Source organism: Lagopus muta, chromosome 2, assembly GCF_023343835.1.
Source record: "Lagopus muta isolate bLagMut1 chromosome 2, bLagMut1 primary, whole genome shotgun sequence".
Classification (NCBI taxonomy): Eukaryota; Metazoa; Chordata; class Aves; order Galliformes; family Phasianidae; genus Lagopus; species Lagopus muta.
This window is the reverse complement of record NC_064434.1, coordinates 50,554,645-50,578,206: the sequence shown is the minus strand read 5'-3', so window position 1 is coordinate 50,578,206 and position 23,562 is coordinate 50,554,645. Positions and strand designations below refer to the sequence as shown.

At 40.8% G+C, this 23,562-nt stretch overlaps 2 protein-coding genes across 4 annotated transcripts in view; one reads left to right on the top strand and one right to left on the bottom strand.

Moving 5' to 3' along the window:
* Positions 1-8,995: 8,995 nt before the first annotated feature.
* Positions 8,996-18,316, top strand: HDDC2 (HD domain containing 2). The gene is made up of 6 exons (XM_048937091.1): positions 8,996-9,281; positions 9,647-9,768; positions 10,902-11,004; positions 12,917-12,985; positions 16,931-17,069; positions 18,178-18,316. Exons 1-6 carry the CDS (start codon positions 9,219-9,221, stop codon positions 18,270-18,272), a joined length of 591 nt encoding a protein of 196 aa, XP_048793048.1. The 5' UTR covers positions 8,996-9,218; the 3' UTR covers positions 18,273-18,316.
* Positions 18,317-20,122: 1,806 nt separating this feature from the next.
* The window catches only part of TPD52L1 (TPD52 like 1), a 51,010-nt gene continuing 47,570 nt past the window's right edge, over positions 20,123-23,562 (bottom strand). Inside the window, exon 8 of one of the 3 annotated variants that reach the window (XM_048937093.1) lies at positions 20,123-22,278. In XM_048937093.1, the coding sequence (XP_048793050.1) occupies positions 22,147-22,278 (132 nt within the window). In that variant the 3' untranslated portion in view covers positions 20,123-22,146. The remainder of the gene's footprint in view (positions 22,279-23,562) is intronic. The other 2 variants (XM_048937092.1, XM_048937094.1) reach the window with 2 other exon arrangements.

Genomic DNA, 23,562 nt, shown 5'->3' with positions numbered 1-23,562 from the left:
CAGTGATTTCTTAAAGAGCATTGAAAATGTAATGCAAGAAGCCCTTCTTTCTTTTCCCCCACTCCTATCTGCACTGTTTTTTAACAGAAAAAAATGCTCAAAACAAAGCATTAATTCATACTTTAAAAGTCTGTGCTGAGCCATCAGGGATGCTTTTCCTTTTCCCCTGTCTGAATTCTCTTGGTCAGTTAATTTGTATCACATAAAATCACAAATCACTACAATTTGCTTTTTGGTACAACTATTCACCTTCATGACTGTGGCTAAGTGCAGTCATTCCCAGATCTTAAACTGTGCAAAAAAGAAAAGGATTTGCCAATACAAATTTGAGACATAACCAAAGTTACTTCTGCATTAAGAAATCTTAGATGTAAACAAAAGCTCATCATGCCCTACCGCTTGGAGGCTATAATATTTTTCTCAGCTCCTCCCCCATAGTGCCCTGTAGTCTGCAACCACATTTGGCAAAAGCTTATCTTCTGCAGGCCAAAAGTGGAAGAATTTTCCTTATCTACCATATTTGCTATCATGTGATTAGACTGTACACACTGCACTCTGTAACTATGATGTGAAATGAGGAATCTGTGAAGATTTACTATTGAATGTCCAAATGCAGCTTGGAAATATATTTCTATAGGAATAAACTTACATGTTGACTTTGAAAGTAGAGAGTGCACATTGCTTCAGAATACTGAGGAAAATCAACCTAGCAGGAAATTTCCGTGTTGATGAGCTCAGATTGGTGCCACCATTTTGATCTAATCAGGAGAGAAAAGGACTTACAAGAAAGACCTACAAGCTGGGATTAGCAGCTTCTATGAAGCATCAGCCAGGGGCAGGTGGTGCTTGCGGTGGGCCTTCCTGGTGGCTTTCAGATGTGTTTGGAGCACCTTCTCAGCCTCCCATTTTGGCAGAAGTAAAATAAAAGATGAAGTTTAAAAAAAAAAAAAAAAAAAAAAAAAAAAAGGTTACTCTGAAAGCCAAAAAAGGTTGGCTTCTTCTTTGGTAGGCTGCTTTATTCCCTCATGGGCTTCCACAGTTCTTTTAGCTCTCTAGGCTAAAAAGTCAATCATTTTCATTGATCTTTGCAGAAAAATTCATGTCTGCCTTCTAGCTGTGTTATGTGTTGACATTGCTGTCACCTTCTGAATATTGCTTTCTGTTGCCCCATAGCAAACCCCTCACAACCCTCAGGAGGGTTTGTAGTACAATGTGCAAAAAACACAGGTGGGTAGCATTTCACACATCAGATTCAGGGGGAGCAGAGTGACAAGAAGGAGCATCCTCAACATGCTTTCAGGTAGCAAGGCACAGGTATTCCCTCCAGCCACTTTTAAGCTATGGAGCCACACAATACATCTCAGCCTCACCACAGGTTGCTCCAAAACACTGCCCTGTGTGGGTGGGTAGGAGACCAGGCTCTGGGGAGCACTGCTGTGTGCTACGGCCAAACACAGCTGGGCCCTGCAGGGATGACGGGAACCATTTAGGACAAGGCAGGATGGCAGAGCCTCACTTAAATGGTGTGGAGGCAATCATACCATCTAATTTCAGCCACCGAGCTGAAGTGGCTGGGAGAGGAAGTAAGTCTTGCATGGCTTCCCTTGTGGTCCACAGCCTCCACAGGGCGTTTCAGAGGCAGAGTCTAATTGAAGGAGTGGTGCTCAGAAATGTGAGAACTCTCACATTTTCTGCTGTCAGAGCTCATTAGAATTTTACCTCTAAGTACCCTCCAAGCAGCAGCACTTCAGCAGTGCTGTGACCTTGTACCAGCCTTGATGCCAAGGGCTGCTGAGGGCCCAGTACCTCACTGGCTGCCCAGACCCCTCACACTACATCAAAGGAGCTCCCTGAGCTGATTCGCAGGTTGTCTTTAGAGTCTGCCCAGCTGAAAAGTGTGGTGGCATTAAACTGTATACACAGATATTTTTTTTTTTAAACAAACTAAGCCTCGGAGTCTGACAGGCAAGGGCAGAGATGGGATTAGGCAAACATCCTATGCAGACGGTTCCTCTTTCTGTCTGTCAGCTTGTAAGTGCTTTCTCTTCTGGAACTATACAGTACTAACTGAGCCGGAAACAGCTATTTAAAAAGTGATTATAGTGTGACATTTTTGTTTGACCTAACATCAAGCCATGTGCGGCTTAAATGTCAGCAAAGCTATTTACTATTCAGGCAGACAGGCCCTAGCATGCTTAAATCTGCCCAGCGTCTTGAAACTGCTTGCTGTCTCCATTCAGTGCACATGAATGACACTGAAGCCAAGATGTAGAGTAGAGTGCTCCATAAGCTGTGATGATTGACTAATGTGCTGGGTGGCACAATGAATTCAGATGTAGGCTCACAGAGAGGAAGACAAAATAATGGATAATTAAAATCTGTCTCAGGTTAGAAAGCAGAGGCCCGTGCAAAAGGTTTCCTTGGATTAGCAAGAGAGTGCCTGGAGCTGATGTGTTTCTTTCTGGGATATCTGAGGAGCTCAAATGTTTGGACAAAAATAGCGAATGGACTTTTTTTTTTAATTAGCACACGAGATGCATCAATCACATGAAAGAGGAGGGGCCATAGCCCTGAGCTGCTGCCAGGGACTGTGCCTTTAGCAATCTCCTTCCAGCCTGCAGCCCCACAGTGGGGCACAGTGGCCTCAGGGCTGCAGACCCCCAGGCAGGCACTCCCTTGTCTGCCAAATAATAGTCTGGCAATAGGGAGGAGTGAGGCTGCAGCTACTGCATGCTCCTCTTCCTGTGTGAGAGCCAAAAGGAATGAAGCAGATCCAGGTCTTGCAAAGATGTATGAGCAGATACACTTATGTATATGCAAAGCTGAGTGATATCATGAGCTCTCCCTGGAAGACTGTGAATTGCTTTACAGCGGATGGAGATAAGTGTGCTTACAGGTCCTTAATGGGGCTGGAGGCATATATTTGGACAGTGTTCCCAGTCTGACCTTCTTCTCAGAGCCTAAAATAACAAACAAGTCAGGGTGCCTTTATTTTGAAAAATGTTGCTCACAGTAATAAGGGTGGGTGGGGGAACTCAACAGGAAGCCAAGCTGTGATAAAGCTTCCATTCTGTTTTTTTTTCCTATGTCATCAGAAAAAAAAAAGAATGTTACACTACAATTCAGAGTGCCTTTGAAGGTTTATTTTTCTTTACATTGTTTCATGCCTGATCACATCTGATTCTGAAAGCTAAGCAGGGCCTGACCGGGCTGGCAATTTGAAGACTGCTGAAAGTGAAGCAGGCTTTAAGCAGGATCCATATGCTCATTATATGAACGTGCAGTACCTAAAAGCTTGACTTGGGAAATAGGGACAAACAGGAATATTCACTGCTTTTCCATACTTCTAAATATTGCTTTGCTCCAGATAGAACAACTGAAATAATATCGTGACTCTTAAATGATTGGTTTTGGTTTCTTTTTGTTGTTGTTGTTGTTTAATTACAAAAAAATAGAAAGAAATAATCCTTGTGTATACTGGTTAATACTTTCTAAGGAGCACAGAAAAGCCCTTTGAGCAAACTGACCATCAGGACATTAGAGACAGGAAATAAATTCTTTAATTTTGATCTGCTTGCTATTTACTTTACTAACTGTTGACAGTAGCAAGGGACTGTAAAAATCCCCTAAAAATTCACTGAAGTATGATAAGTGAAAACAGTATATGCTTTTTAACTGAAAAGAAATGAGAGGTAGCCAACAGATTCTTTTTTTTTTTTTTTTTTTACATGTGATTTCATGTTGCTCTTGGTGTTTTCAATATCAAAGGGCACAATTATGTCACATAAAGATTCCTTTCACCTTGCTTTCCCTTAGAGAATTCTAGAAGATCAAGTTTGGTCTGTTATGATTTTGCTAGTTGCTCCAAAGCAAGACTTAAACTTCAACAAAAGTTTACTTCATTAGAAGTGTTCATTAGTCATTCATATTAAAACAAATACAACTCCAGAAAATAAACAAATGTGACTATAACTCCCTCCCTCTCTTGTTTTCTTATCAAATGTTGTCAGGGGGTACATCTCAGTGTCTCAGTGGGTTTTGTGGTCAAGAGGGAGCTTCTTTATTTTTTTCCCTCCTAAAAACAATTAAAAAGGCAGAACAACAGTGAAGGTATTAAAAACAAAACAAAACAAAAACAGAAATCGTTGAGTATCTTTCTTCTATCTCAAAACAACAAGTTTCACATGCTGTATGCCTCTCTCAGGTAGCATCTGAGGTACACTCATGCAGTTTTGCCTTCCTTCTTTGTTATACTGAAATGCAGGGGATTTCTAAATCCTGATTTGGATGCATCCCCCAGCAGCAGAGAGAAAAAGACAATTACTGAAGCAAGGCAAGTTGTTTTCAGTTTAGCAGTTTTTTTCTAAGCCAGGCTTGTGGTTTCATTTAAGGTTTGAAATCTTCCACTCTCTGAGAACTCCAGTGACTTTTCAATAGCTGAAGATCAAATGATGTTAGTCAGGTGCTGTGACCTAATCCTCTAACAGATGCCTTTTTACATTTGAAATGTTCTGTTCGTGTAAGATTTGCTTTTAAACTGACTTTTTGTTTTTCTTCTGTTAAACTTCTGTTCTAAAGTTCTGCTCCTGGCTCCTTGGACCTGTTACATCTGCACAAAGACAGGCTAGTCCTAAGGATTCAGACAGAAAATGTGCTCTTAAATCACAATGATGTTATGCAACAGCGATGAGGAGAACGTTTCTCTTTTTTGTGGTGGTCTTACAGGTCACCTACGCTGGCAATATCTGACTCCAGCCTTCAATGTTCCCCAGCTCTGTGCAGGTGGCTGGCAGAGCACAGTCACCCTGAAGCGCAGAACTATAGCAGGGAAAACTCCATAAATGATGATGGAGATCACCTCAGGCAGGCATGAGTGAGGGGGCAGGTGGATGATCTCCTAACACATCCTGTAAGATTTGACAGGTGTGCTGACACTGTGACACAGGGTGGGTTGTATCTACTGACCTCTGTGGCAGCTTCCATTAAGGAAGCCAACATGAAGGTTTCTCACGCCTTTAGCTGCAGTCACTACTTCTCATTTGCCTATTTGGAATTAAAAGTCTGAACACAGGCATTCCTCCTACATCTGTTTGGTCTTGACTGTGTCATTGCTAAGGATTCCTGCAACAGGTTTTCACTAGCTAGTTTTACATCATTGCTAAGATTGCGTTATATGAAGTAAGATATAACACAGTTTGGAGAACTGAAATGATCCTTTGTAGTGTCTAGCAAGTGTTTGTCGATATGTTTTCTCATAAAGAAAACATCAGTGTTATTATTCCTGCTTAGGTCTGTGATACACAATCATCCTAATGCCTCTACTGAGCTACACATCTCTTCTTTTTTTCTTTTTTTTTTCTTTTTCTTCTCTCAGAAAGTAACAAATGAATCCAATCCATTAATTATGTTTTCTCAGGGTATTTCACCAGTGTAAGGCTTTCTAAGTCCATACTGGCAGAACACACGAGAGTTTTCAAAATTTCAAGCGCTAAGACTGGTATTACATCGAGTAAAGCTCAAGGTGATTAAGATCCACCTTAAAAGTGGCTAAAGATTCTGTCGCCAGTCACCTGGCATTTGTAGAGATGATTTTCATATCACAGTACAAAGTATGTAAAAGACCTTCTTTTCATTGGTGCTTTTTCTTGAAGGCTTTAAAGCATACCTTTAGCCAGGCTCTTGGGAGTAGCAAACAAGATCGAAGCAGAGATGTGTGAGCCAAGTGCGCCATCTCCCGCTACCAAATACTAATTACTCAACGGCAGTAAGGGATTGGGCATTTCTCTTTACGAATTGCACCTGTTGCAGAGAAAGATGGGGAAAGAAAGCCATCTGACACAGACGGAAGATTGAGACTTAAGCCTTAACATCATCTTAATATCCTGTGGAGAGAACTGGAATATCCTTGCTAATGTTTCTTAATAAAATTAAAAAGTGGATTACAATTGCAAGGAGCTGGGCATCCTGAATTTGTTGCTCTTTTCGGACGATGTAGTCAAGAACAAAATCATGTCTGGTTTTAAGAATTTGTATTATATCACAGTCCTCCAGCCCTACAGAGGTTCTATATATTTAACACTACATGCGATGTATATGATGAGTACTTGGAAATACTCATAAACTGGACCTCTGGTACAGTTCCAGAATAACACGATAGAAAACCTTTGTAAATAAGCAGTTCTGTTTGCATAAAAATTGAAAAGAATCACAACTGCTGCATAATGTACATCTCACAGGTACGTTTCATCCACATAAACAGTGTGTTTTAATGCATGTACTTAAAGAAATGTATTACACTTTGAAAAAAGTAATCCAAGACATTATGTATAGCTGATGCCTAGAAAATTGTTTTCTATCAATACGATAAGTGATGTTGCCATGTTCAGCATACCATTACCTAGTGGCTTTCTGCCCTTCCAAATGCCATTGGAAACTTCAGGTCTCCAAAGGCTTCAAATGGAGCAGAGATCTTAAGTGCAACAGAAAACTATATGCAGTCATGTTGATTTTGATGGCATTCTCTAAACTTAAAGGACAGCCAAGGCTGGGGATTGTGGGCCAGCCTTATTAATGTCACAGAAGAATTGATTACAAAAATTTATTTCTAGGACACCAGTGGCAAACAGATTATCACACTATAAAACTGAAAACCAAACCTCCTTCCTCTATGTTGTACAAGCTTTATCCATGTTAAAGAATTGTTAAAGATCCTGCAAAAGCCAAGGAGTTACTCAGTTTAAAGAGCTACATATTCTAAACACCTACACTGAATAGAAACCTTCAGGGAAGGTTAAAAGACAAAATATCTGCTATTAGCTAGCTCTAAAAGTAGCACTGTTGAACTAGATACAGCATCTTGTTTAAAATGAAAATGAAAGTCTGATATTTTTATGATTGCCTTAGGTGAGAAGGTAGTTGAGAACTGTTCAGAAACCAGAAAGATTCAGCTAGTGGACACCAAGACTGTAAGATACGGAAAGAAAGTTGATGAAGCTCTAGTGGAAAGAGGGATAAGAAGGCAATCAAGAACAGCTGGTATGGATTTATGAAGGACAAACGACACCTCACCAACCTGATTTCATCCTATGATGAAATGGAGGAGCAAGCAATGGACATAATAGATTTTGACTTCAGTACAACTTTTAAAATAATTTTCCACAACATTTTCACTCTCATGCTGAGGAAATATAACATGAACATAGCTCTTAGATGAATGGAAAACTGTCTGGACTGCTGGGCTCAGTGGGTAGCAATTGATCCTTGATAATCTGCCTGAAGGCTTACAACAAGCTGAATTTTCTATGGGGGAGATACTAGGGCCTACATGGTTCATTACTGTCATCAAAAACGTGGACAGGATGTACCATCAGCTTATTTTTAGGTAAGGTTAAGGCAGGTGACTGACATACTAAACAGTAGAGCTCCAGTTCTGAGGGCCTTTGAGAAACTTAAGGATTAGGCTGATAAAAGCCTTAAGAAATTCCAGGAGAAATGCACAGCCCTGCTCTTAGGGCAGAATCAGCCCTTCCATTGGTACCAGATATGAGAGATATGGATTGGGAATTCAACTCTGCTGAAAAGAACCTGGGATAATGTGAAATTTAAGTCTAAAACGAGCAACAGCTTCCATCCACAAGTAGACAATACGGTGGCCTACATTAGGAGCATGGTCAGCATACTGAGGAAAATTAGTGACCCCCTCTGCTTCATGATGATGAAGCCCTGCTTAGACAAGAGTCCAGGTTGGTGCTTCCCCAGTCCAAGAGGTATGAAGGTCTACCAAGATGACCAGGATCTAAATTGCTTCATGAAGAGGCTGAAGGAGCTGGTACTGTCTGATGAAGATCTTAAGGGGTCACAGAGTAGCAGCCTACAGCTACTTGAAGGAGTTTACAAACACCACAGAACTAAACTCCTGTTAGTAGGCAATGGAAAAACAAGCAATGGCCAGAAGTGGTTTGGGATGTCCAAGGAGGACATCATTCTCTTGTAAGGCAGTTAACCCAGAGAAAAGGTGCAAGTTTTTTCTTTGAGTGGTTTTGGAAGCTTCTGAGACAAATCTCTAACTGATCAGATCTACTTTCACAGGGGAGGTTGGACACTATGCGGCATCTCTGCAATCACGTACAAATGGAGAACTGATGACTTTCCTGATCTATCATCCTTGTTTATTGTGGCAAGATAGTTTTTAAACGGTTACCAAAATGTGTTCAGGCTTTATTATTAATTTAGAAATGTGTTGAAGTATACACAGGAGCAAAAATAAAAATACTTCTCTATCTGTTGATATCTGACAAACTGGACATTCCTCTCTGAAAAGAAGTATTTAATTGCCACATTTAAACCTTTATCTGTAATTTCAGCTGGCAATATAAAAACAGCAAAGAAACACAACACATTCTGAAAAGCTAAAGATTGCAAAGCAATTTAGTGTATTTTAGGTACTTAATTTGTGAAAGTGATGAAAAGTGCCTGTAGCCAGATTCTGGGAGTCTCTAAACTAAAAGCTTTGAGTGCAGCATCTGTGATAACCTCCCCTTTACTCTGTATCATTACATTAGCCTACTCCATTTACTGAGAAGAAAAGCCTGCTGAAGGTCATAAATGTGATCAGTTTTGACTGATTTATGAGCTGCTCAGAGAAGGCCTCAGCAGCAATTTGTTTTTGCCATTGCCCCTATCCACAGCAATCCAGTTTCTATTCTCCGCCTTTGTGGCAGTTCTTAGGTTCAAAGAAAAGCTTTAGGAGCATGAATAATTTAATCAGAAGAAAACCTGCTGACCAGCAGGGTTTGTGTAGCCCATGGTTAGATAGTTCATTCCTGATTCTTCCCTCACAACGCAGCTACATGAGCAATATGTATGCTTTTATCACGTTATTGAGTAACTTCAGCTGCAGCACCCACAACACACAGCTGATGCAACAGACATGACACGTGAAGCTGCAAGGCTAGTAACTAACACAGCCTATGCCAGTGCTGCTCTTTCTTGGCAATTTGTTGAAGAACTGCCAGCAACGCGGCTCACGCAACCATCCCCCCTCCACGCACTGTATCTGTAAAGCCGTCCCTGCTCCAGGCTGCGGTCTGGCTTTGTGGGCAAGCCCAGTGCTGGGCCTCACGGCGGCGGCGCCGCAGTTGACACGGCGGGAGGCCGGGCTGGGAGGAGGAGTAAGAACAGGAGGAAGAGGGGAAGCTGGCTGTGGCTGCCGGGCGCGCATGGCGGCGGGGCCCGGCGGGAGCGGCATGCTGCCCTTCCTGCGGCTGCTGGGTCAGCTCAAGGTGGGCGCGGGGCCGCGGGGCCGGGGCGGCGGCACGGGGAAAGGTGCTTCCCTGCCGGGCAGCGGGCGCTCCCCGGAGTCCGGAGAGGGCCGCCGCGGTGAGTCGTTGGGAGTCGGGCTCGTCGGGCCGAGCTGAGGCGAGGCCCTAGCGGGTGCCGCCGTAACCATAGGCCTGCTTCTGGGGCCTGGCGGCTCGGTGTGCCCGGACTCGAGACGTGGGCGCCTGCCTGGGGAGAGCAGGGGCTGCCGCTGCTTTGCGAAAGCATCGAGATATGTGAGCAGAACGTTTGCTGGCGCCTGTAAAGCGGGATCCTACCAAACCTGAGGTTGCCACATCTAAGTGACTGCCTTGCTGTCTTCACCCAGAGAGTACCGCGGACAGGATGGGTGTACAGGAACGTGGCAAAACCAGAGAGCGTGTCTGATCACATGTACAGGATGGCGATGATGGCCTTGGTGACCGAAGACAAAAGCCTTAACAAGGACAGGTGAGACTGCCTCAGGTTGTTGTGGCTGTCAGAGCTGTGAGCACAGCTCTTGGGAACAGCTCTCAAGCTGACAAAGAGCGTTTGGAGCACATTGAAGGTGTTTAGAATGGTTTCCCCGCATCTTTTAGGAAAAATTTCTAAAGAGTGATAGTGCGTTGACACAGGTTGCCCCAGGAGGAGGAGTCACGGTTTGTGGAGGCACACAAGAACCTTGTGGATGTGACACAGGGAGATATGGTTGGTGGGCATGCTGAGGATGGGTTGGTGGTTGGACTTGATCTTAGTGATCTTTTCCAATCTTAATGATTCTGAGATTCTGTGATTATTTTTTTTTTTTCCCTTCATGTTCTTAGCAGGTTGCTGTTTTACCAGGAGGCGTGAAGGAGACGAAAGCTTTTTGTCACTAATATCAGAGTGCTGTGTCTCTGAGCTGGCTGTCTCTCAAGCCAGAAGTAAGCAAGCTAAACGCATTCAGTTAAAAGCAGTTTGGTGCGGTGGACAACAGAGGCGAGCACATATGCTGTGTGGATTTGGGCAGACTGAGTTAACACTCAGTAGCAATCAGGAGCCTCTTCAGTAACACAGTGTAGAAGAGAGAGCATCATCAGTACTGAATTAGTTGTCAGCCTGGGGTCATGTTTAGTGACTTTACTATGGTGACTTGGGTTCACTTCAGGAGCTGATGAAAATATGAAGACTTTCTTGAGTATTCCATTGTATACTGACATAGGTAGCTATTTAGCTGTGAGCTTGTTTTGTCACATAGATTGAATTTGGAGATTATTCTGCCTGTTACAAGGATAATGGGAAGTGTATAATGTAGTTGGCTTTATATTCTTGGCTTTGAGAGATGTTGTGGTGATGAAGTACCTTACTTATGAATGGTATGCCCTTGTACAAGCTATACTTATACTTAAATCTCTACTTAGAGGTAGCAGTAGCTAGAAATTGGGAATTTAATGCACGTATAAGTGGAATCCAGTTCCTTTAGCAAAGTAGTAAAAGATACCATGTAAAATTAAAAATACTTATACGTGTGAAGGAATAAATTTTGCAGCCTCTTAACTTTATGAATAACAACACATAACCTAAATTTCTGAAAAAACAATTATTTTGTTGTTCTTTCTTGTCAGATGCATACGATTAGCTTTGGTTCATGATATGGCTGAATGCATTGTTGGAGACATTGCTCCTGCAGACAACATTTCAAAAGAGGAGAAACACAGGAGGGAAGAGGTATGGAGATCAGCTGTGAAACTGTATCTGCAAAGTGTTTGGTGTATTTTAAATGCAGTGGTGCTAATGAAGAGACCCTTTCAATAACCTGGTGTTGTAACTGACGTTGTACAAGCTTGTCACAAAGCAACCAAAATTTTCAACGCTTTTTTTAATGTGTTAACTTCCCGAGGTTACAGAAGAAAAAGTTTTGAAGTAATCTTCATGGTAGTCACTTAGTCCTGTAGTGGCTGGATTTTTGGTAGCCTGAGTTAGCTCTTTTGACCAGCCTTTTATTTTTGGACTTGTACATGTCCAAACTGGCCTGTTCTTTTGGCCTGTTCTTTCTGATGCACTGTTGAATAAAATGTGAACTATTCCTTCAGTCAAAGCTAGAGGGCAGCATGATGCCTTGGAAATCATTTTGAGGTTACAGTTAATGCTTCAAAGAGCATACAAAAATGTTGCAGTGATTTATTTTTTTTTTCTGTTTAAAGGTTTGGAGTGAGGGGTTATGACTAGTTGTAGAAGAAAGCTTTTTGCTAAGGAAGTGGAACTTTAAAGATCAAAGCAGCATTCAGCATTCTTGAAGTACTATCTTAACAGACTGTAGCTTTGGTATTTCTTGTTTTCAGTGCACTTTCCGTAGTGTGCTCTTACCCTGCTCTTTCCCCAAAGCCTCCAAAGGTTGCTTCATCACCCATGATCAGATGTCTCATTTGTATTTAGACAGTAAAAAGATTATTTGATGTCTGAATTTGTTTCATTTTTTCATTCAGTATTTGCATCTGCTGCTTCCATTTAACTCAATTAGTACTTTTCTGTTGATTCAGTGGTAAACAGGATGAAGCATTAAACAGAGCTGAATTATCAATTTGCTGGTGAATGCTCTTTTTTCCTTTTCTAAAGCTGGTCTGCTCGTGGTCTGCTTGTTTCACTATGGGTTAGGCATTGCAGTGTTGGGGAGCAGCTGATTGTGAGCTGCATTCTGTGTTTCAAGTGGGGTAACAGTCATGGTATAAAACCTTTGCCTTTGCCTGTGATGTTGATTGTTGCAGCAGCAGCCCTAAGTGTTACTAAGAAGATAGTAGAAATAGCTCAGAAATTAGACTGGTTTGCTGAGAGAACACAAAGAGCATGCAAAACAATTTCTGCTCGCTGATTATACCATCAGTTTAATACTGTGTTAAACCTTCTACCACAATTTTTATTGTTGAACAGATGGTATCTCAATCTGGCAGCACTGTGCTTTATTCCTGCAGAGCATTAGATGGGTTATCAGAAGGCTTATGTTGTATCACCTACCTAAGAATGGGTAGCTGTCCTCATCCCTACCAGTGGAAATGTGTTAGCTGTGACTTTGGAGTTTGGGAGAGGGTGACAAAGATGATAAAGGGCCTGAAGTATACAAGGAAAGGCTGAGAGCCCTGTGTCTGTTCAGTCTAGAGAGAAGACTGAGAGGGGATCTGATTGATGTTAATAAATATCTAGAGTGTGGGAGGCAATTGGATGTGGCCAGATTCTTCTTAGCGGTGTGTAGTGATAGGGCAAGGAGCAATGGCCAAAAACTGGAGCACAAGAAGTTCCACAGAAATATGTAGAAGAACTTATTTCCAGTGAGGGTGACAGAGCAATGGAAGAGGCTGCCAAGGGTGGTTGTGGGGTCTCCTCCTTTGGAGATATTCAAGTTCCATTCTGGGCTGCTTTTTCAACTTCTTAAGTATCTTTAAGATACTGAATGAACTTTTAGGTTGTTTTGCTTCTATATTCGCTCAAGGAGTCTCAGAAAAGATCCTCTACCAGGTAGTCCTGCTGTTCCTCTCTGGCTTTCATATACACTTTTAAGTGTATTAAGTACTGTATGATTCTACAGACGTAGTAACAAGTAATTAATTCTTCAAAACAGATAAAATTTACTCTGACTATTTTTCAGGCTGCTATGCGACAACTGACCCAGCTTTTATCAGAGGACCTCAAAAAAGAGATTTATGAACTCTGGGAGGTAAGCTTGCATTCTTTTAATCCTTTAATAAAATTGAGGGTAGTCTGTCAGTTTCTTTCTGTTTACTTATGAAATGGTGTCATCTTTCTTTGATCTCAAGCAAAGTAGATAGACTCGCTTTGGAGGTGAAGCTGACAGTATGAATCAAGGTCACCTATGAATTCCTTTTTTAAAAAAAAAAAAAAAAAAAAAAGGAGCCCCAAAACTTAGTAGAGTAACAGCTTCTGCCTTTGGGCTCTCAGTTCCAGATGAACCTGTCCAGGGCTTGGTTTGTGCAGCTGAAGGAAGGGTTTGTCTACTCCATCCAGCATTCTTGGATAAAAATCTTTTTTTTTTTTTTTTTTTTAACGACACATTAAACCACTTGTTGACATCTGGCTGTTTTCAGCTCATGATCTTTTAATACAGGAAAAGACAATGGCTACTGACTGTTGTGAAGTACTTTCTGCTTTTTATGCAAGCAATAATTTATGTGGCTTCCATTTCTTTACTATACAGCCTATTAAACTAAATATTTAGTACTAACTTCTTGTTTAAACTTAAATGTGAAGTACTGATGAAAGAACAATGTTGTAAACAGAGTTAAGTGTCTTGGCCTCCATAACCTGAAACTGTATTTCATGTTGGCACTCTTGTCCACTTGGACTGTATTTAAATTCTAGGTATTAGCAGCTAGTTTCTGCATTTGGTTATAGCCCTGTTTGTTTTGTTTTTCCTGTAGTTACTTGGTAAGATGGGCAACAGGGTGGAGTTGTCAGTGCTGTCCTTCAAAGTAGAAGGCATAAATCAGCACAACTAGATCTAGAAAATAAATTCTGTGTGTTTATTTAGTAAACACTTGTTCCTTCTTCTTTGGAAAGCTGTTATATTAAGATGGATAAGTTTAGTCATACAGAATTTCATTTGCCTATTATTTTTCATTGCTTTAGGCTTCTGATTGTATAGGAGCTGGTTCAGTATGCAGTCAATTCTTCAGCCTTCTAGCTTTCTAGCATTCTCAGTAACCATAATTTAACATGTACGTGCTTTTGATCTTTTGTTCTCTACTTTCAGGATAATTTATTGGCACTGTATCTCCAGTGTAGCAGCATGAGTGTAACCTACATAACAATGAGGGTAATCCAGAGAGACCGCATGTGCATATTAGATTTTTAGTCTTATTTTAAGTGGAACAGCTAGGTGCTTTTTAAAAAGAAAAGCAAAAAAGGCAGAAAATAAGAAGCCTGTGATCACAGGGTGTGATATGCTGCTCTTAGCTAGCCAGAGCTTTTTTTGTGGCTTTTTTTTTTTTTTTTTAATTTAAATGAGTGAAGAAAGCTATAGCCCAGAGCCAAATAGTGGCTGGGGCAAGATCTGCTGAGACTCTTATCCCATGCTCTTCTGCACTACTCAGCCCACAGCTCCGCCCCTACTCCTCCATGGGAGGAGTGCTGCTTTGTCCTGCCTTGGTGAGCAGTCCTCAAATCTGTAGGGTGGTGGGGAAAACAGCAAGAAGATGCCTCTGGTGTATTTTCAGTTCTTGATTAAACTCCGAGTGTATTTGAAAAAACACTGAAGTAAACGAGTTGGCACACTTAACTCTGTCCTGCTCTTTTTATTTTCAAGAGCAAAATCACAAGAGTCATTTTAACAGCCAGGCTGCGATGTTTGAAGGACCTGTTACTCTTTTCCAAAGTATGATATTATTTCACATTCTTAAACACCTGTGGGGAGGAAAACGTATTTGTTTAAGCGCTGTGTGCAGTTGCATGTATAATAGGTGAAGTTTCCTGAGGTTAATGTGAGCTGAGGTATGAATAAGACCTGGTGGGCTGCATGACACAAAGATTGGTAGTGGGTTGTGCTTCCGGATAATTGCTGGAGGTGGGACAGAGTTTTGCAAGTGAACAGCCATAGTTCTCTTTCTCCTGAAGTTGTCCTTTGTAAAGCTGCCAAAAGAAGTTTGTTCTTTTCAATGGTTAAAAAAAGCTGCAAAAGAACAGAAATATGTAGATTTAGGAAAATAGCCTGCTGTATTTAAACAATTTAAAACATAAGGCAAAGATCAGCTTGAAAGAGGAATAGAACAAACATGGCTGCAAGTTGTAACAGAGGAGGTTTAAGTTGGGCATGAGGAAGAATTATTTCTTTTAGAGAGTGGTCAGGCACTGGAATGGCTGCCCAGGGAGGTGGTGGAGTTGCTGTCCCTGGCAGTGTTCAAGAGGTGTCTGGATGAGGAGTTACGAGATATGGTTTAGTGCTGGTGGTAGCAATGGTAATGAGAAGATGGTTGGACTGGATGATCTTACAGGTCGTTTCCAACCTTGTGATTCTATGATTCTAAACAACATAGAACAGCATTAGTTTAGTGGAACAAAATTGATGATTCAAAATAGTGATCAAAGTGATATTGAAAATGTAACGTGTCATTTAAGTTCAAATAGAGTAGTGCATGAATCAAATATGGCTATCAAAATCTGGATTTTTTTGAGTTTCAGATGTAAAGCAATAAGTTTTTAAAAACAAATGGGCTCCTAGCAGCAAGCTGGAGATGCAAGTGACCACATCACATTCATTAACTGAGTTTGACTGCACAGGGATCACAAACCAGGATCTTGCCATTGAATGCCAGCTACAATTGTCTTCTTAAGATGCAGAATGAGGTTATTGTTCATCTATCTATTCCTCTCTCTTTTTTTTTGTATAGAAACAAAAGATTCTGCTTTATAATGTGCATTGAATTCATATAGCATAATTTATGGCTTATTTCAAGGTGGTGAAAACATCCTGCCATGTTCTTTTGTCAGTAGGAAAAACCCTTTCTAGCTGTTACACTACTCTGGTTTGTGGACCTGCTGTGCACAGTTGAATGTGTGCATCTGAAAGCACTGCTGGGCGTGGTGTGGGCTGGAGCCTCTGCTCTGATAATTGGCGGTGGCAATGAGGAATGGGTCAGAGCTGCTGTGGGTGCCAAGCTGATGATAACTTGTGCAGAATGGCTGCCTGGGGAGGTGGTGGAGTCACCATCTGTGGAGGTGTTCAACAAATGTGGAGATCTGATATTCAGGGACATGATTCAGCAGGCAATATTGATAGTGGACAGTTGGATTGGATGATCTTTAGAGATCTTTTCCAACCTTAATGATTCTATGATTCTAGAATCTAAGGCTTCTAACAGAGAAGCCTTTTTCTGCAGTTGGCTTTGAAGCCGGGAGAAAGCCAGTTGAAAAGATAGCAAATTTAATCCAGCAGATTTAGAAAAGACAGGTGAACCTGTCTGCAGCCGTCACTGGAGCAAATGACAGCAAAATTGTTCAAGTTGCCTAGAAATGTGAATGACTCACAAGTATATACTGACAGTGAATGGAGGGTGGGTAAAGATAGCAGAGATATTAAAGTCTGAAGGGAAGGAAACCCATAAATTACTCCCTTCCCCACCTCCTAGGAGTGAGATAAAGACAATAGCTCAGGCAGATTAGACCAAAGAGGTTAAGAGGAATTGACAGGAAAAACGTAAAGAACAACTACTTATGAAAATACTACCTGGTGAAAAAAGTGTAAAATAGGCCTTAGAAATAGATAATGGTAACACATGGATACATGCCATGGTTAATTCATAGCCTTAGTCAGCTGTGAAAAAACTTTATATAGATAATATTTAATTCTGTGTCTGATAGGGCTGTCTCCATATTCTCCCTAATTCAGCAAAACTCTTTGGTACGTACTTAAGCTGAAGTATGCAGAAGAATTCTTGTCCTTAATTCCTGTTACAGTAGAAATTTAGCACATATCTAAGTGTTTCCTCTGACTAGATTTCTTGAAAAGAGAGTGAAAGAGTTAATTGTCACGAATACTGTACTAATGAAAAATCCTAGATTGGTAAAGAATTCTAATATTCTATTTCAGAATAACATTATTGTGTTGTTTGTTTGTTTGTTTTTTTCTTACATCTGCAAATCTCTTCAGGAATATGAAAACCAGTGTACTGCAGAAGCCAAGTTTGTAAAACAGTTGGATCAGTGTGAGATGATACTGCAGGCGCTTGAGTATGAAGAGCTGGAAAACACTCCTGGCAGACTGCAGGATTTTTATGATTCAACTGCTGGTATGGCATTTGTGTGTGTGAGCTTTTTGTGATTGCCTGATTGTGGATATTTTTTTTTTCCCGTCTGGTAAATGAACTATACAAATTGCCTTTTTGTTTTCCTGCATGTAGAGCAAGTCAGGACTAGTTATTTTACTAATCTCTCAAATACCCATAGTATTTTGGGGAAAATACAGCAGTGTAAAAATACCTTGCATTTATCTGTATGTATTGAACTGGAATCTCATTTATGTCAAGTTCTCTTTTGCATCACTTTGGTCTTGGAGAGAGGCTCTGCCTTTATTACACTAGCATGTGTTTAAGGATCTCCATGTATCACTAGAAGGGTGTAAAAGAAACTTCAGTCTTCCTTGGTGCTCTGAGAGGAATTGTTCCTATTTTGTTAGTGTTTCACAAACCAGTTTGTGAGAAACAGCCCAGTGAGAGTTCTAGATGCAATTGTATTGTTTTTTGCCCTACTGTGTCTCATGGAAATTAAAAGGAAATACAGGTAAAATAGCTGTTGTCATGGTTTTAGCAAGGGATTTGAACACCAGGAGAAGACTGACTCCAATTCACTTTCTCCTGGACAATAGACTATAGAATAGAATAGAACAGTGATTGCCAAAGGCAGTGACCCTGACAAGTGCCTGGGTGACTCCTCAGGAAAATAATGAGTTCTCTGAAAAATACTGTTATTTCAACATCAGGGAAGTTAGAATGCTTCATTTTTTTAAAGGGGTATCTTTGTTGCTTCAGTAACTTAAACTATAAGCTACTATCTCAGTAGAGTTTAGGGAATATTCCCTAAGTAAGTGCTCTTGTCATTGGAATGGTTTCCTGCAGAAAGATATGCAGCATTGGATTGTCTTAGTCAAGGTGCATCCCTTTTTCAGCTCTTGTCTTAACAGAGCAAAAATATGGATATGGACATTTTTCCCCCCCAAAAAAAACTTATAACTAGTTGTAATAGTTATTCCATGTTTGGAATGAAATGTGTCTGCAGTCTTTCTTAAAACAGTAACTTGGAATTCATTCTGAGCCATAAGCACTGATGACCTCTCACTGCCAGCCTTTCATGCACACAAAGAAATGAAGACATTAACTTTTTCTTCCTCTTGTTTTGCAGGAAAGTTTGTTCACCCAGAAATACTCCAGCTTGTATCTCTGATTAACACAGAAAGGAATAAAAAAATAGCTGCTATGTGTCATCCGCATTCCTGAGGTGTTCCTAAACACTGTAACTATATTAAAATATATTTGTTTTACATTGTCTGGTGTTTGTCTCTCTCATAACATCGCTAATTCTGCCAGCAGATCTTTTTCTCCGTGCATTCACTGCTGCAAATCTTGGGACCACTTGCATAAGTGAGAAGCTCAGAGATTGTGTTAAGGACCAGATATTTAGAATGAGGGGTTTTGCTGTTGTTTCAACCAACTTTCATGGATGTAGTCTCACAAATAATTTCTCCACTGGCAAAGTTCAGGTAAGTTTGAAACCTATCTGATGGCAAACAAATGAGTTCATCTAATGCACTGACTGGGACTGGTAGTCAGTCTTGTGATGTCTAAGTGTGTGTGGATTTAACACATAACTGTGTGAGATGGTTTTGTAGCTGTTCACTAGATGAAAGCAAGACCAATGGCCATGCTTGTCTAAGCTTGGCAAGAGCTTCCAGAGATGAGATTTGTTTTGGTATTTTTAGGTGTGTCATCCTGAAGAATTGATGATGGACAAAACTGTGGTAATCACGTTTTCCGAATACATTCATTGTTTCATGCAGTTCTTATACTGCTGTTTTGAGTATCGAGGAGTGGTGCTGAGGTTTATGTTAAGACTTGTATGCCTCACATCAAACTGGTACCCTTACAGACACTTGCAGAGGCAGTTGATAACTAAGGTTGGAAGGGGCCTTTGGAGATTGTGCAGTCTAATGCAAATGCCTGTACTACAATGTAAAACTCATCTTCACTTGTTCAAGCTTTTCAAGTTTATTACAGATTACATTTGCTAATGGAAATAATGATGCCAAACTATGCAACCTGATCTAGAGGGAGGTGTTCTTGCCTATATAAGGGGGGTTGAACTAAATGATCTTTGAGATCCCTTCCAACCCAAACCATTCTATGATTTGATGGCTATCGTATAAAGCTGTAGTGATGTTAAATACCCAAAGAACACAAATGTATGTGTTATTAACTGTTGCATCAGGAATGCAGCTTGAGTTTAAGGGGACATTCCAATTATCAGATAATGAAAGTTTGCGCTTGGAAAAGTTATGGTAGGACTTACAGCTATCTTTTCTCCCTAGCTTCAGCTTCGTGTCAGATGAGGCAGCATAAAACTAAATTGTAATCCTTTTTTAAGGCAGGTAAGTTAGCTGAGTGGATGTCTTCAGGTGCTGTGACTCCAGGAGATTCCCCTTTACACAAACCTTAGGGGCCTGATGAGAGCTTGCACTGTGTTCTGCAGTTGATGCCTTTGGCAGACACATGGACTGCTTCACTCAGGGGCCAGGAGATTTTGCCTTAAGCAACCTGCACAGAGGCTAGAGGAGGTGTGAGATGCCTGCTCTGCTCAGGGTACCTCCCTAGAGCAGCAGTTGTGCCCTGTGGAGATGCTGAAAGAACAGGTACAGTTTAGTGAGCAACAGGCAGCTGATTAGTAGTCAGTTGATTGTCATAGCTGATTGTCATGCTGCAGGAATGGGTCCCACAGGGCAGGGCCTACCATTCTCCAGCATTTGTAGTCCACCAAGATATGTACAATCATAGTCTTTATTGAGTCTTATTGAATGCCAAGCCTAAGAGAGCTGTAGATGCTTTGGAGAGTAGACTTGAGAACAATGCTGACAAAGAAGAGAAGTAGTCCTGAAAAGGTGGTTGATGAGAACATGCAGCAGGTGCTGCCCCAGAAGGAACAGTCGGTTCTTCCAATGCAGCCAGAGGTTTTCCTGGCTGGCAGTGCACAGTGCTGCTGGGGATGCAGGAATGAAAGTCTTTAAATTGTTCTCTTTATGAATGCAGCCAGAAAACAATCTACTGCTTTCCTCAAAACATTTTTGTTGTGTATGTATGTACATGTAAAATTACACGGAGGGTTAAATCCCTATCCTGAGCTTGGGCTCTGTGTTTTAACCTTGGTATGCCTTTTGACCCTGTTCAAAAGGTGAATACTTTCAGATGCTCTCTGCCACATATTTCAGCTTTACTGAATGCTTTCAACCATTCTGTCCTTCAAAGAGCAAAATTTTCAAAACCTGGGCCACAGATTTTCATGGAGAATTTCAGATTTGGAAAGAAGTAGACATTTAAAAACTAGAGGGATGGCTGATGATAAACTCACATCATAGCTCAATACCCTCGTGCAACAGCAAGGCTTAGGCAAGGGATATAGGGTGTTACTGGTGAATAAAGGGAATTAAAGAGGAAACACGACCGAGTAAAAGAGTAAGAGAAATTTATTTTTAATAAGAATATCAATGACATCATTTACACAAACTAAATGGCCATTAATACTTTTATGTAAATTAATTCATCTTTATGCACAAAACCACTGCAACATAAGCTAACAACCTATCACAGAAAAACTGTACTAGAAACCTAATTCAATTTACTTCCATGCTAAAAATCATATTGAAGAGGCATTTGAGATAAGTGTCCAAAGTTCATAATGTTCTACCAGACAGAAGTTAAAGGATTTCTAGCTGTCAAAACTATAACAAAAGCCACATTGAAAAAACACAGAAAGCCAAGTTTCCTCACAAGATTTTAAGCAGTCTGTAACATCAAACTCACTAACGCTGATCTGAAGTTTTGGCTTAAGCTCAAAACAAGCATCCATTTTGAAAGTGGCCAGACTGTTTTCCATTTTGTTTATCCTTTTGAAGAAGCTGTGCTCATCGCAGTCTGGTGAACTGAGCAATGCAACATGCAGACTGACAAGTGCTCATTAAGACAGCAAGATATTGCCACAAGTGTGCTGCTCTTTTCTTGAAGAAACGTTAAGAAGATGCAAGAAAACATGCTGCATCAAAGCTCAGAGAGATGACTGGCTCTCGGTGATTAAGTAGATATAATGCAGTTGGGATGCCCCAGAAAGAAGGACAAAATTTGGGACAAGAAATACCTACTCATCGTGTGTAAGAAATGAGTTTCAAGCTAGCAGCTCTGAAATGTGGACTGAAGGCATGAGCTCTCTATCTTATGGCACATCTTTAATCAGTTGCTGGAATTTATTCTTTAGCATAAGGCTGTATCTTGACTGAAACTTGTGCTTTTCAGTCATAAATAATTTACCTTCCCTTCTTTTTGAAGGGAAGATATGGAGGCAACGTTATTGGAGGCTCCTCCCCCCTCCCCACTTCCCTTTTTAATTAGCTTATGCTTTTGAATCTTATCAAACCACAGAGAGCAAGCCATGGAACATATTTTTAAACTGAAAGCCATTCCAGCTACAATGATCAGCTTAAATGGGCAGCTGTGATCTGCTTAGTTTCTATTTGAATAACCAAGTGTCTCTTCCTGTCCTTCTTAACTCTGCTGACTAACTGGAGGGCAATGCCAGATCGTATCAATGAAGGAGAAAAAAGCTTTTCTTGGGTGACAGTAAGTTATTTTAATTTCACTGGGAAATAAACCGTGTACAGACACCCCAGATCGAAGGGCACCTGGTATGGCTGGTAGACAGCTGGTGTATGGACTATTGCTGGCAGCAGAAATCTCAAGGTCCATCTGTCTGCTGTAGCACTGATAGAGGAGCTGGAAACCAAGAGATAGAAAACTTCAAACTGAAAGAATCAAGAAAGACTGGGAGATTTCTGGAGATAAGTTAGGTGAAAATGAAACTTCTTTTGGTCACAATGTTACAGAGCATAGAGTGCTATGACTCATTTACTGGCATGTGGTTCCTATAGCATACAAAATACCCGATGATAAAATAGCATGTCCAAAATGCAAATACAGAGAGGAAACTTTTCTCCAGCACAAGGCCAGGGAGGCAGTTTTCCAAGACCCACAAAACTTTGTTGCACATGTTGGTTGTTGAGGGAGGTCTAGAAACCATGGCCTGGGTAAGTCTCTGAGCGAGGCCTTCCGCCTAGCATTGAAGCTCTTCTTCACTCTCAGGAAGTCGGGTGCCAGCCAGAGGACTCTGAGCGCTGGCATTGGCTGTGGAGCTGAGAACTTCTTCAAAACTGCCCCCAGTGTGGCTTGTCCCACCAACCTTGGTCTGTAACAAGGCAAAGAAAGAGAACAGCAAGTTCCTCCACTCACACTGGATCAAGTTCCATTTGCATTTCACTCCTTGGTCGCAGAGCTGAGAACTGCTCAAACCAGGCAGAGCGTGGTGGTGGTGGTTATTTTTAAAAAGCAAAAGTTATCATCAAAGTATCCACCTCTGCAGTTTTTAAACTTCTCAGTCAGAATCATAAACCTGCCTGGAGAATTCATGATAAACTCAAAGGAACTGACCCCTAGGTAGATTCCAGTTAGGATCATGTATCCTGCCAGTGAACTTTACGTGTTTCTTTACATGAGTACCTCATGCTTGTTTCTCTGTTTTTCCAGTTCTGCACAGATTGATGGGTGCTGAAAGGAACTGGTATTTTTGCTGAGTTAAATGGTCCATCCCCCAGCATTGGTAACATAACTTCTCTCCAGCTATATGAACCTTGGGGCGACTTTGGACTACAGAAGGAATTTTGTAACCAAGTGACCAAAACAACAACTTACTTCCCTTTCAATGCTTGTAGGTATCTAGTGCTGATATGTAAAACTGCCCACCACATTTTCCTGGGAGAAAAAATATCCAGTTACGTTAATGAAATGCATGACTGCTCACACATCATCTACTTTCAAAAGGCTACAGTTCACTGAATTTGTAAATATAAGTACTAAAGCACAGTATCACTTGAAGTCTGAAATAGAGTTTTCCTAATCAAGAAAAAAAAAAGCTTTCTCCAAAGATTTGGAAATGGCCAAGACTGTGAGAGGAGACAAAGCTCATTTAGAGGGTAGTCTTGCTAAGAGAATATTCTTTTGTGATTTGCCTTGCTGATATGCCTGCTTTAAGCTGATTCAAGTCTGAAAATAGGGCAAACTTCCTTACTCCATCCCAGAACTGCAACAGGAATTAAAGCTGGTATTTTTCCAGCTTGCCAGTCACCAAATGCTTGGGAAGATTACTTTAATCAAATGAACACTGTGTCCTAAGTTTCCAAAGGGTTAATCCTACATAATCCTTTGTTTTATCAGCAAGCACAGGAGCTTGCCTAGCTTGAAAGTTCAATAAACAAGGTAGTAGAATGCTGGATTTATGCTCTGACAGTTTGAAACACACTTACTAAAAGCTCCTGTCTCAAGGTAGAAGTCTGCATCCATTCTGTAAGTCAGCAGAGCCTACTAGAAGATAGCAGTTTATCACCAATTTTTGTAAGTAACAATACTATATATATATATATATACATATATATATATCTAAATATATATATATATAAATATATATTATTTGCTG

Bases quoted from the DNA above. Each gene is read 5' to 3' on its own strand.
- HDDC2 (XM_048937091.1), top strand. From the start codon at position 9,219: ATGGCGGCGGGGCCCGGCGGGAGCGGCATGCTGCCCTTCCTGCGGCTG. The intron at 9,282-9,646 runs GTGGGCGCGGGG...GTCTTCACCCAG, and splicing joins GGCTGCTGGGTCAGCTCAAG to AGAGTACCGCGGACAGGATG. The intron at 12,986-16,930 runs GTAAGCTTGCAT...AAATCTCTTCAG, and splicing joins AGATTTATGAACTCTGGGAG to GAATATGAAAACCAGTGTAC.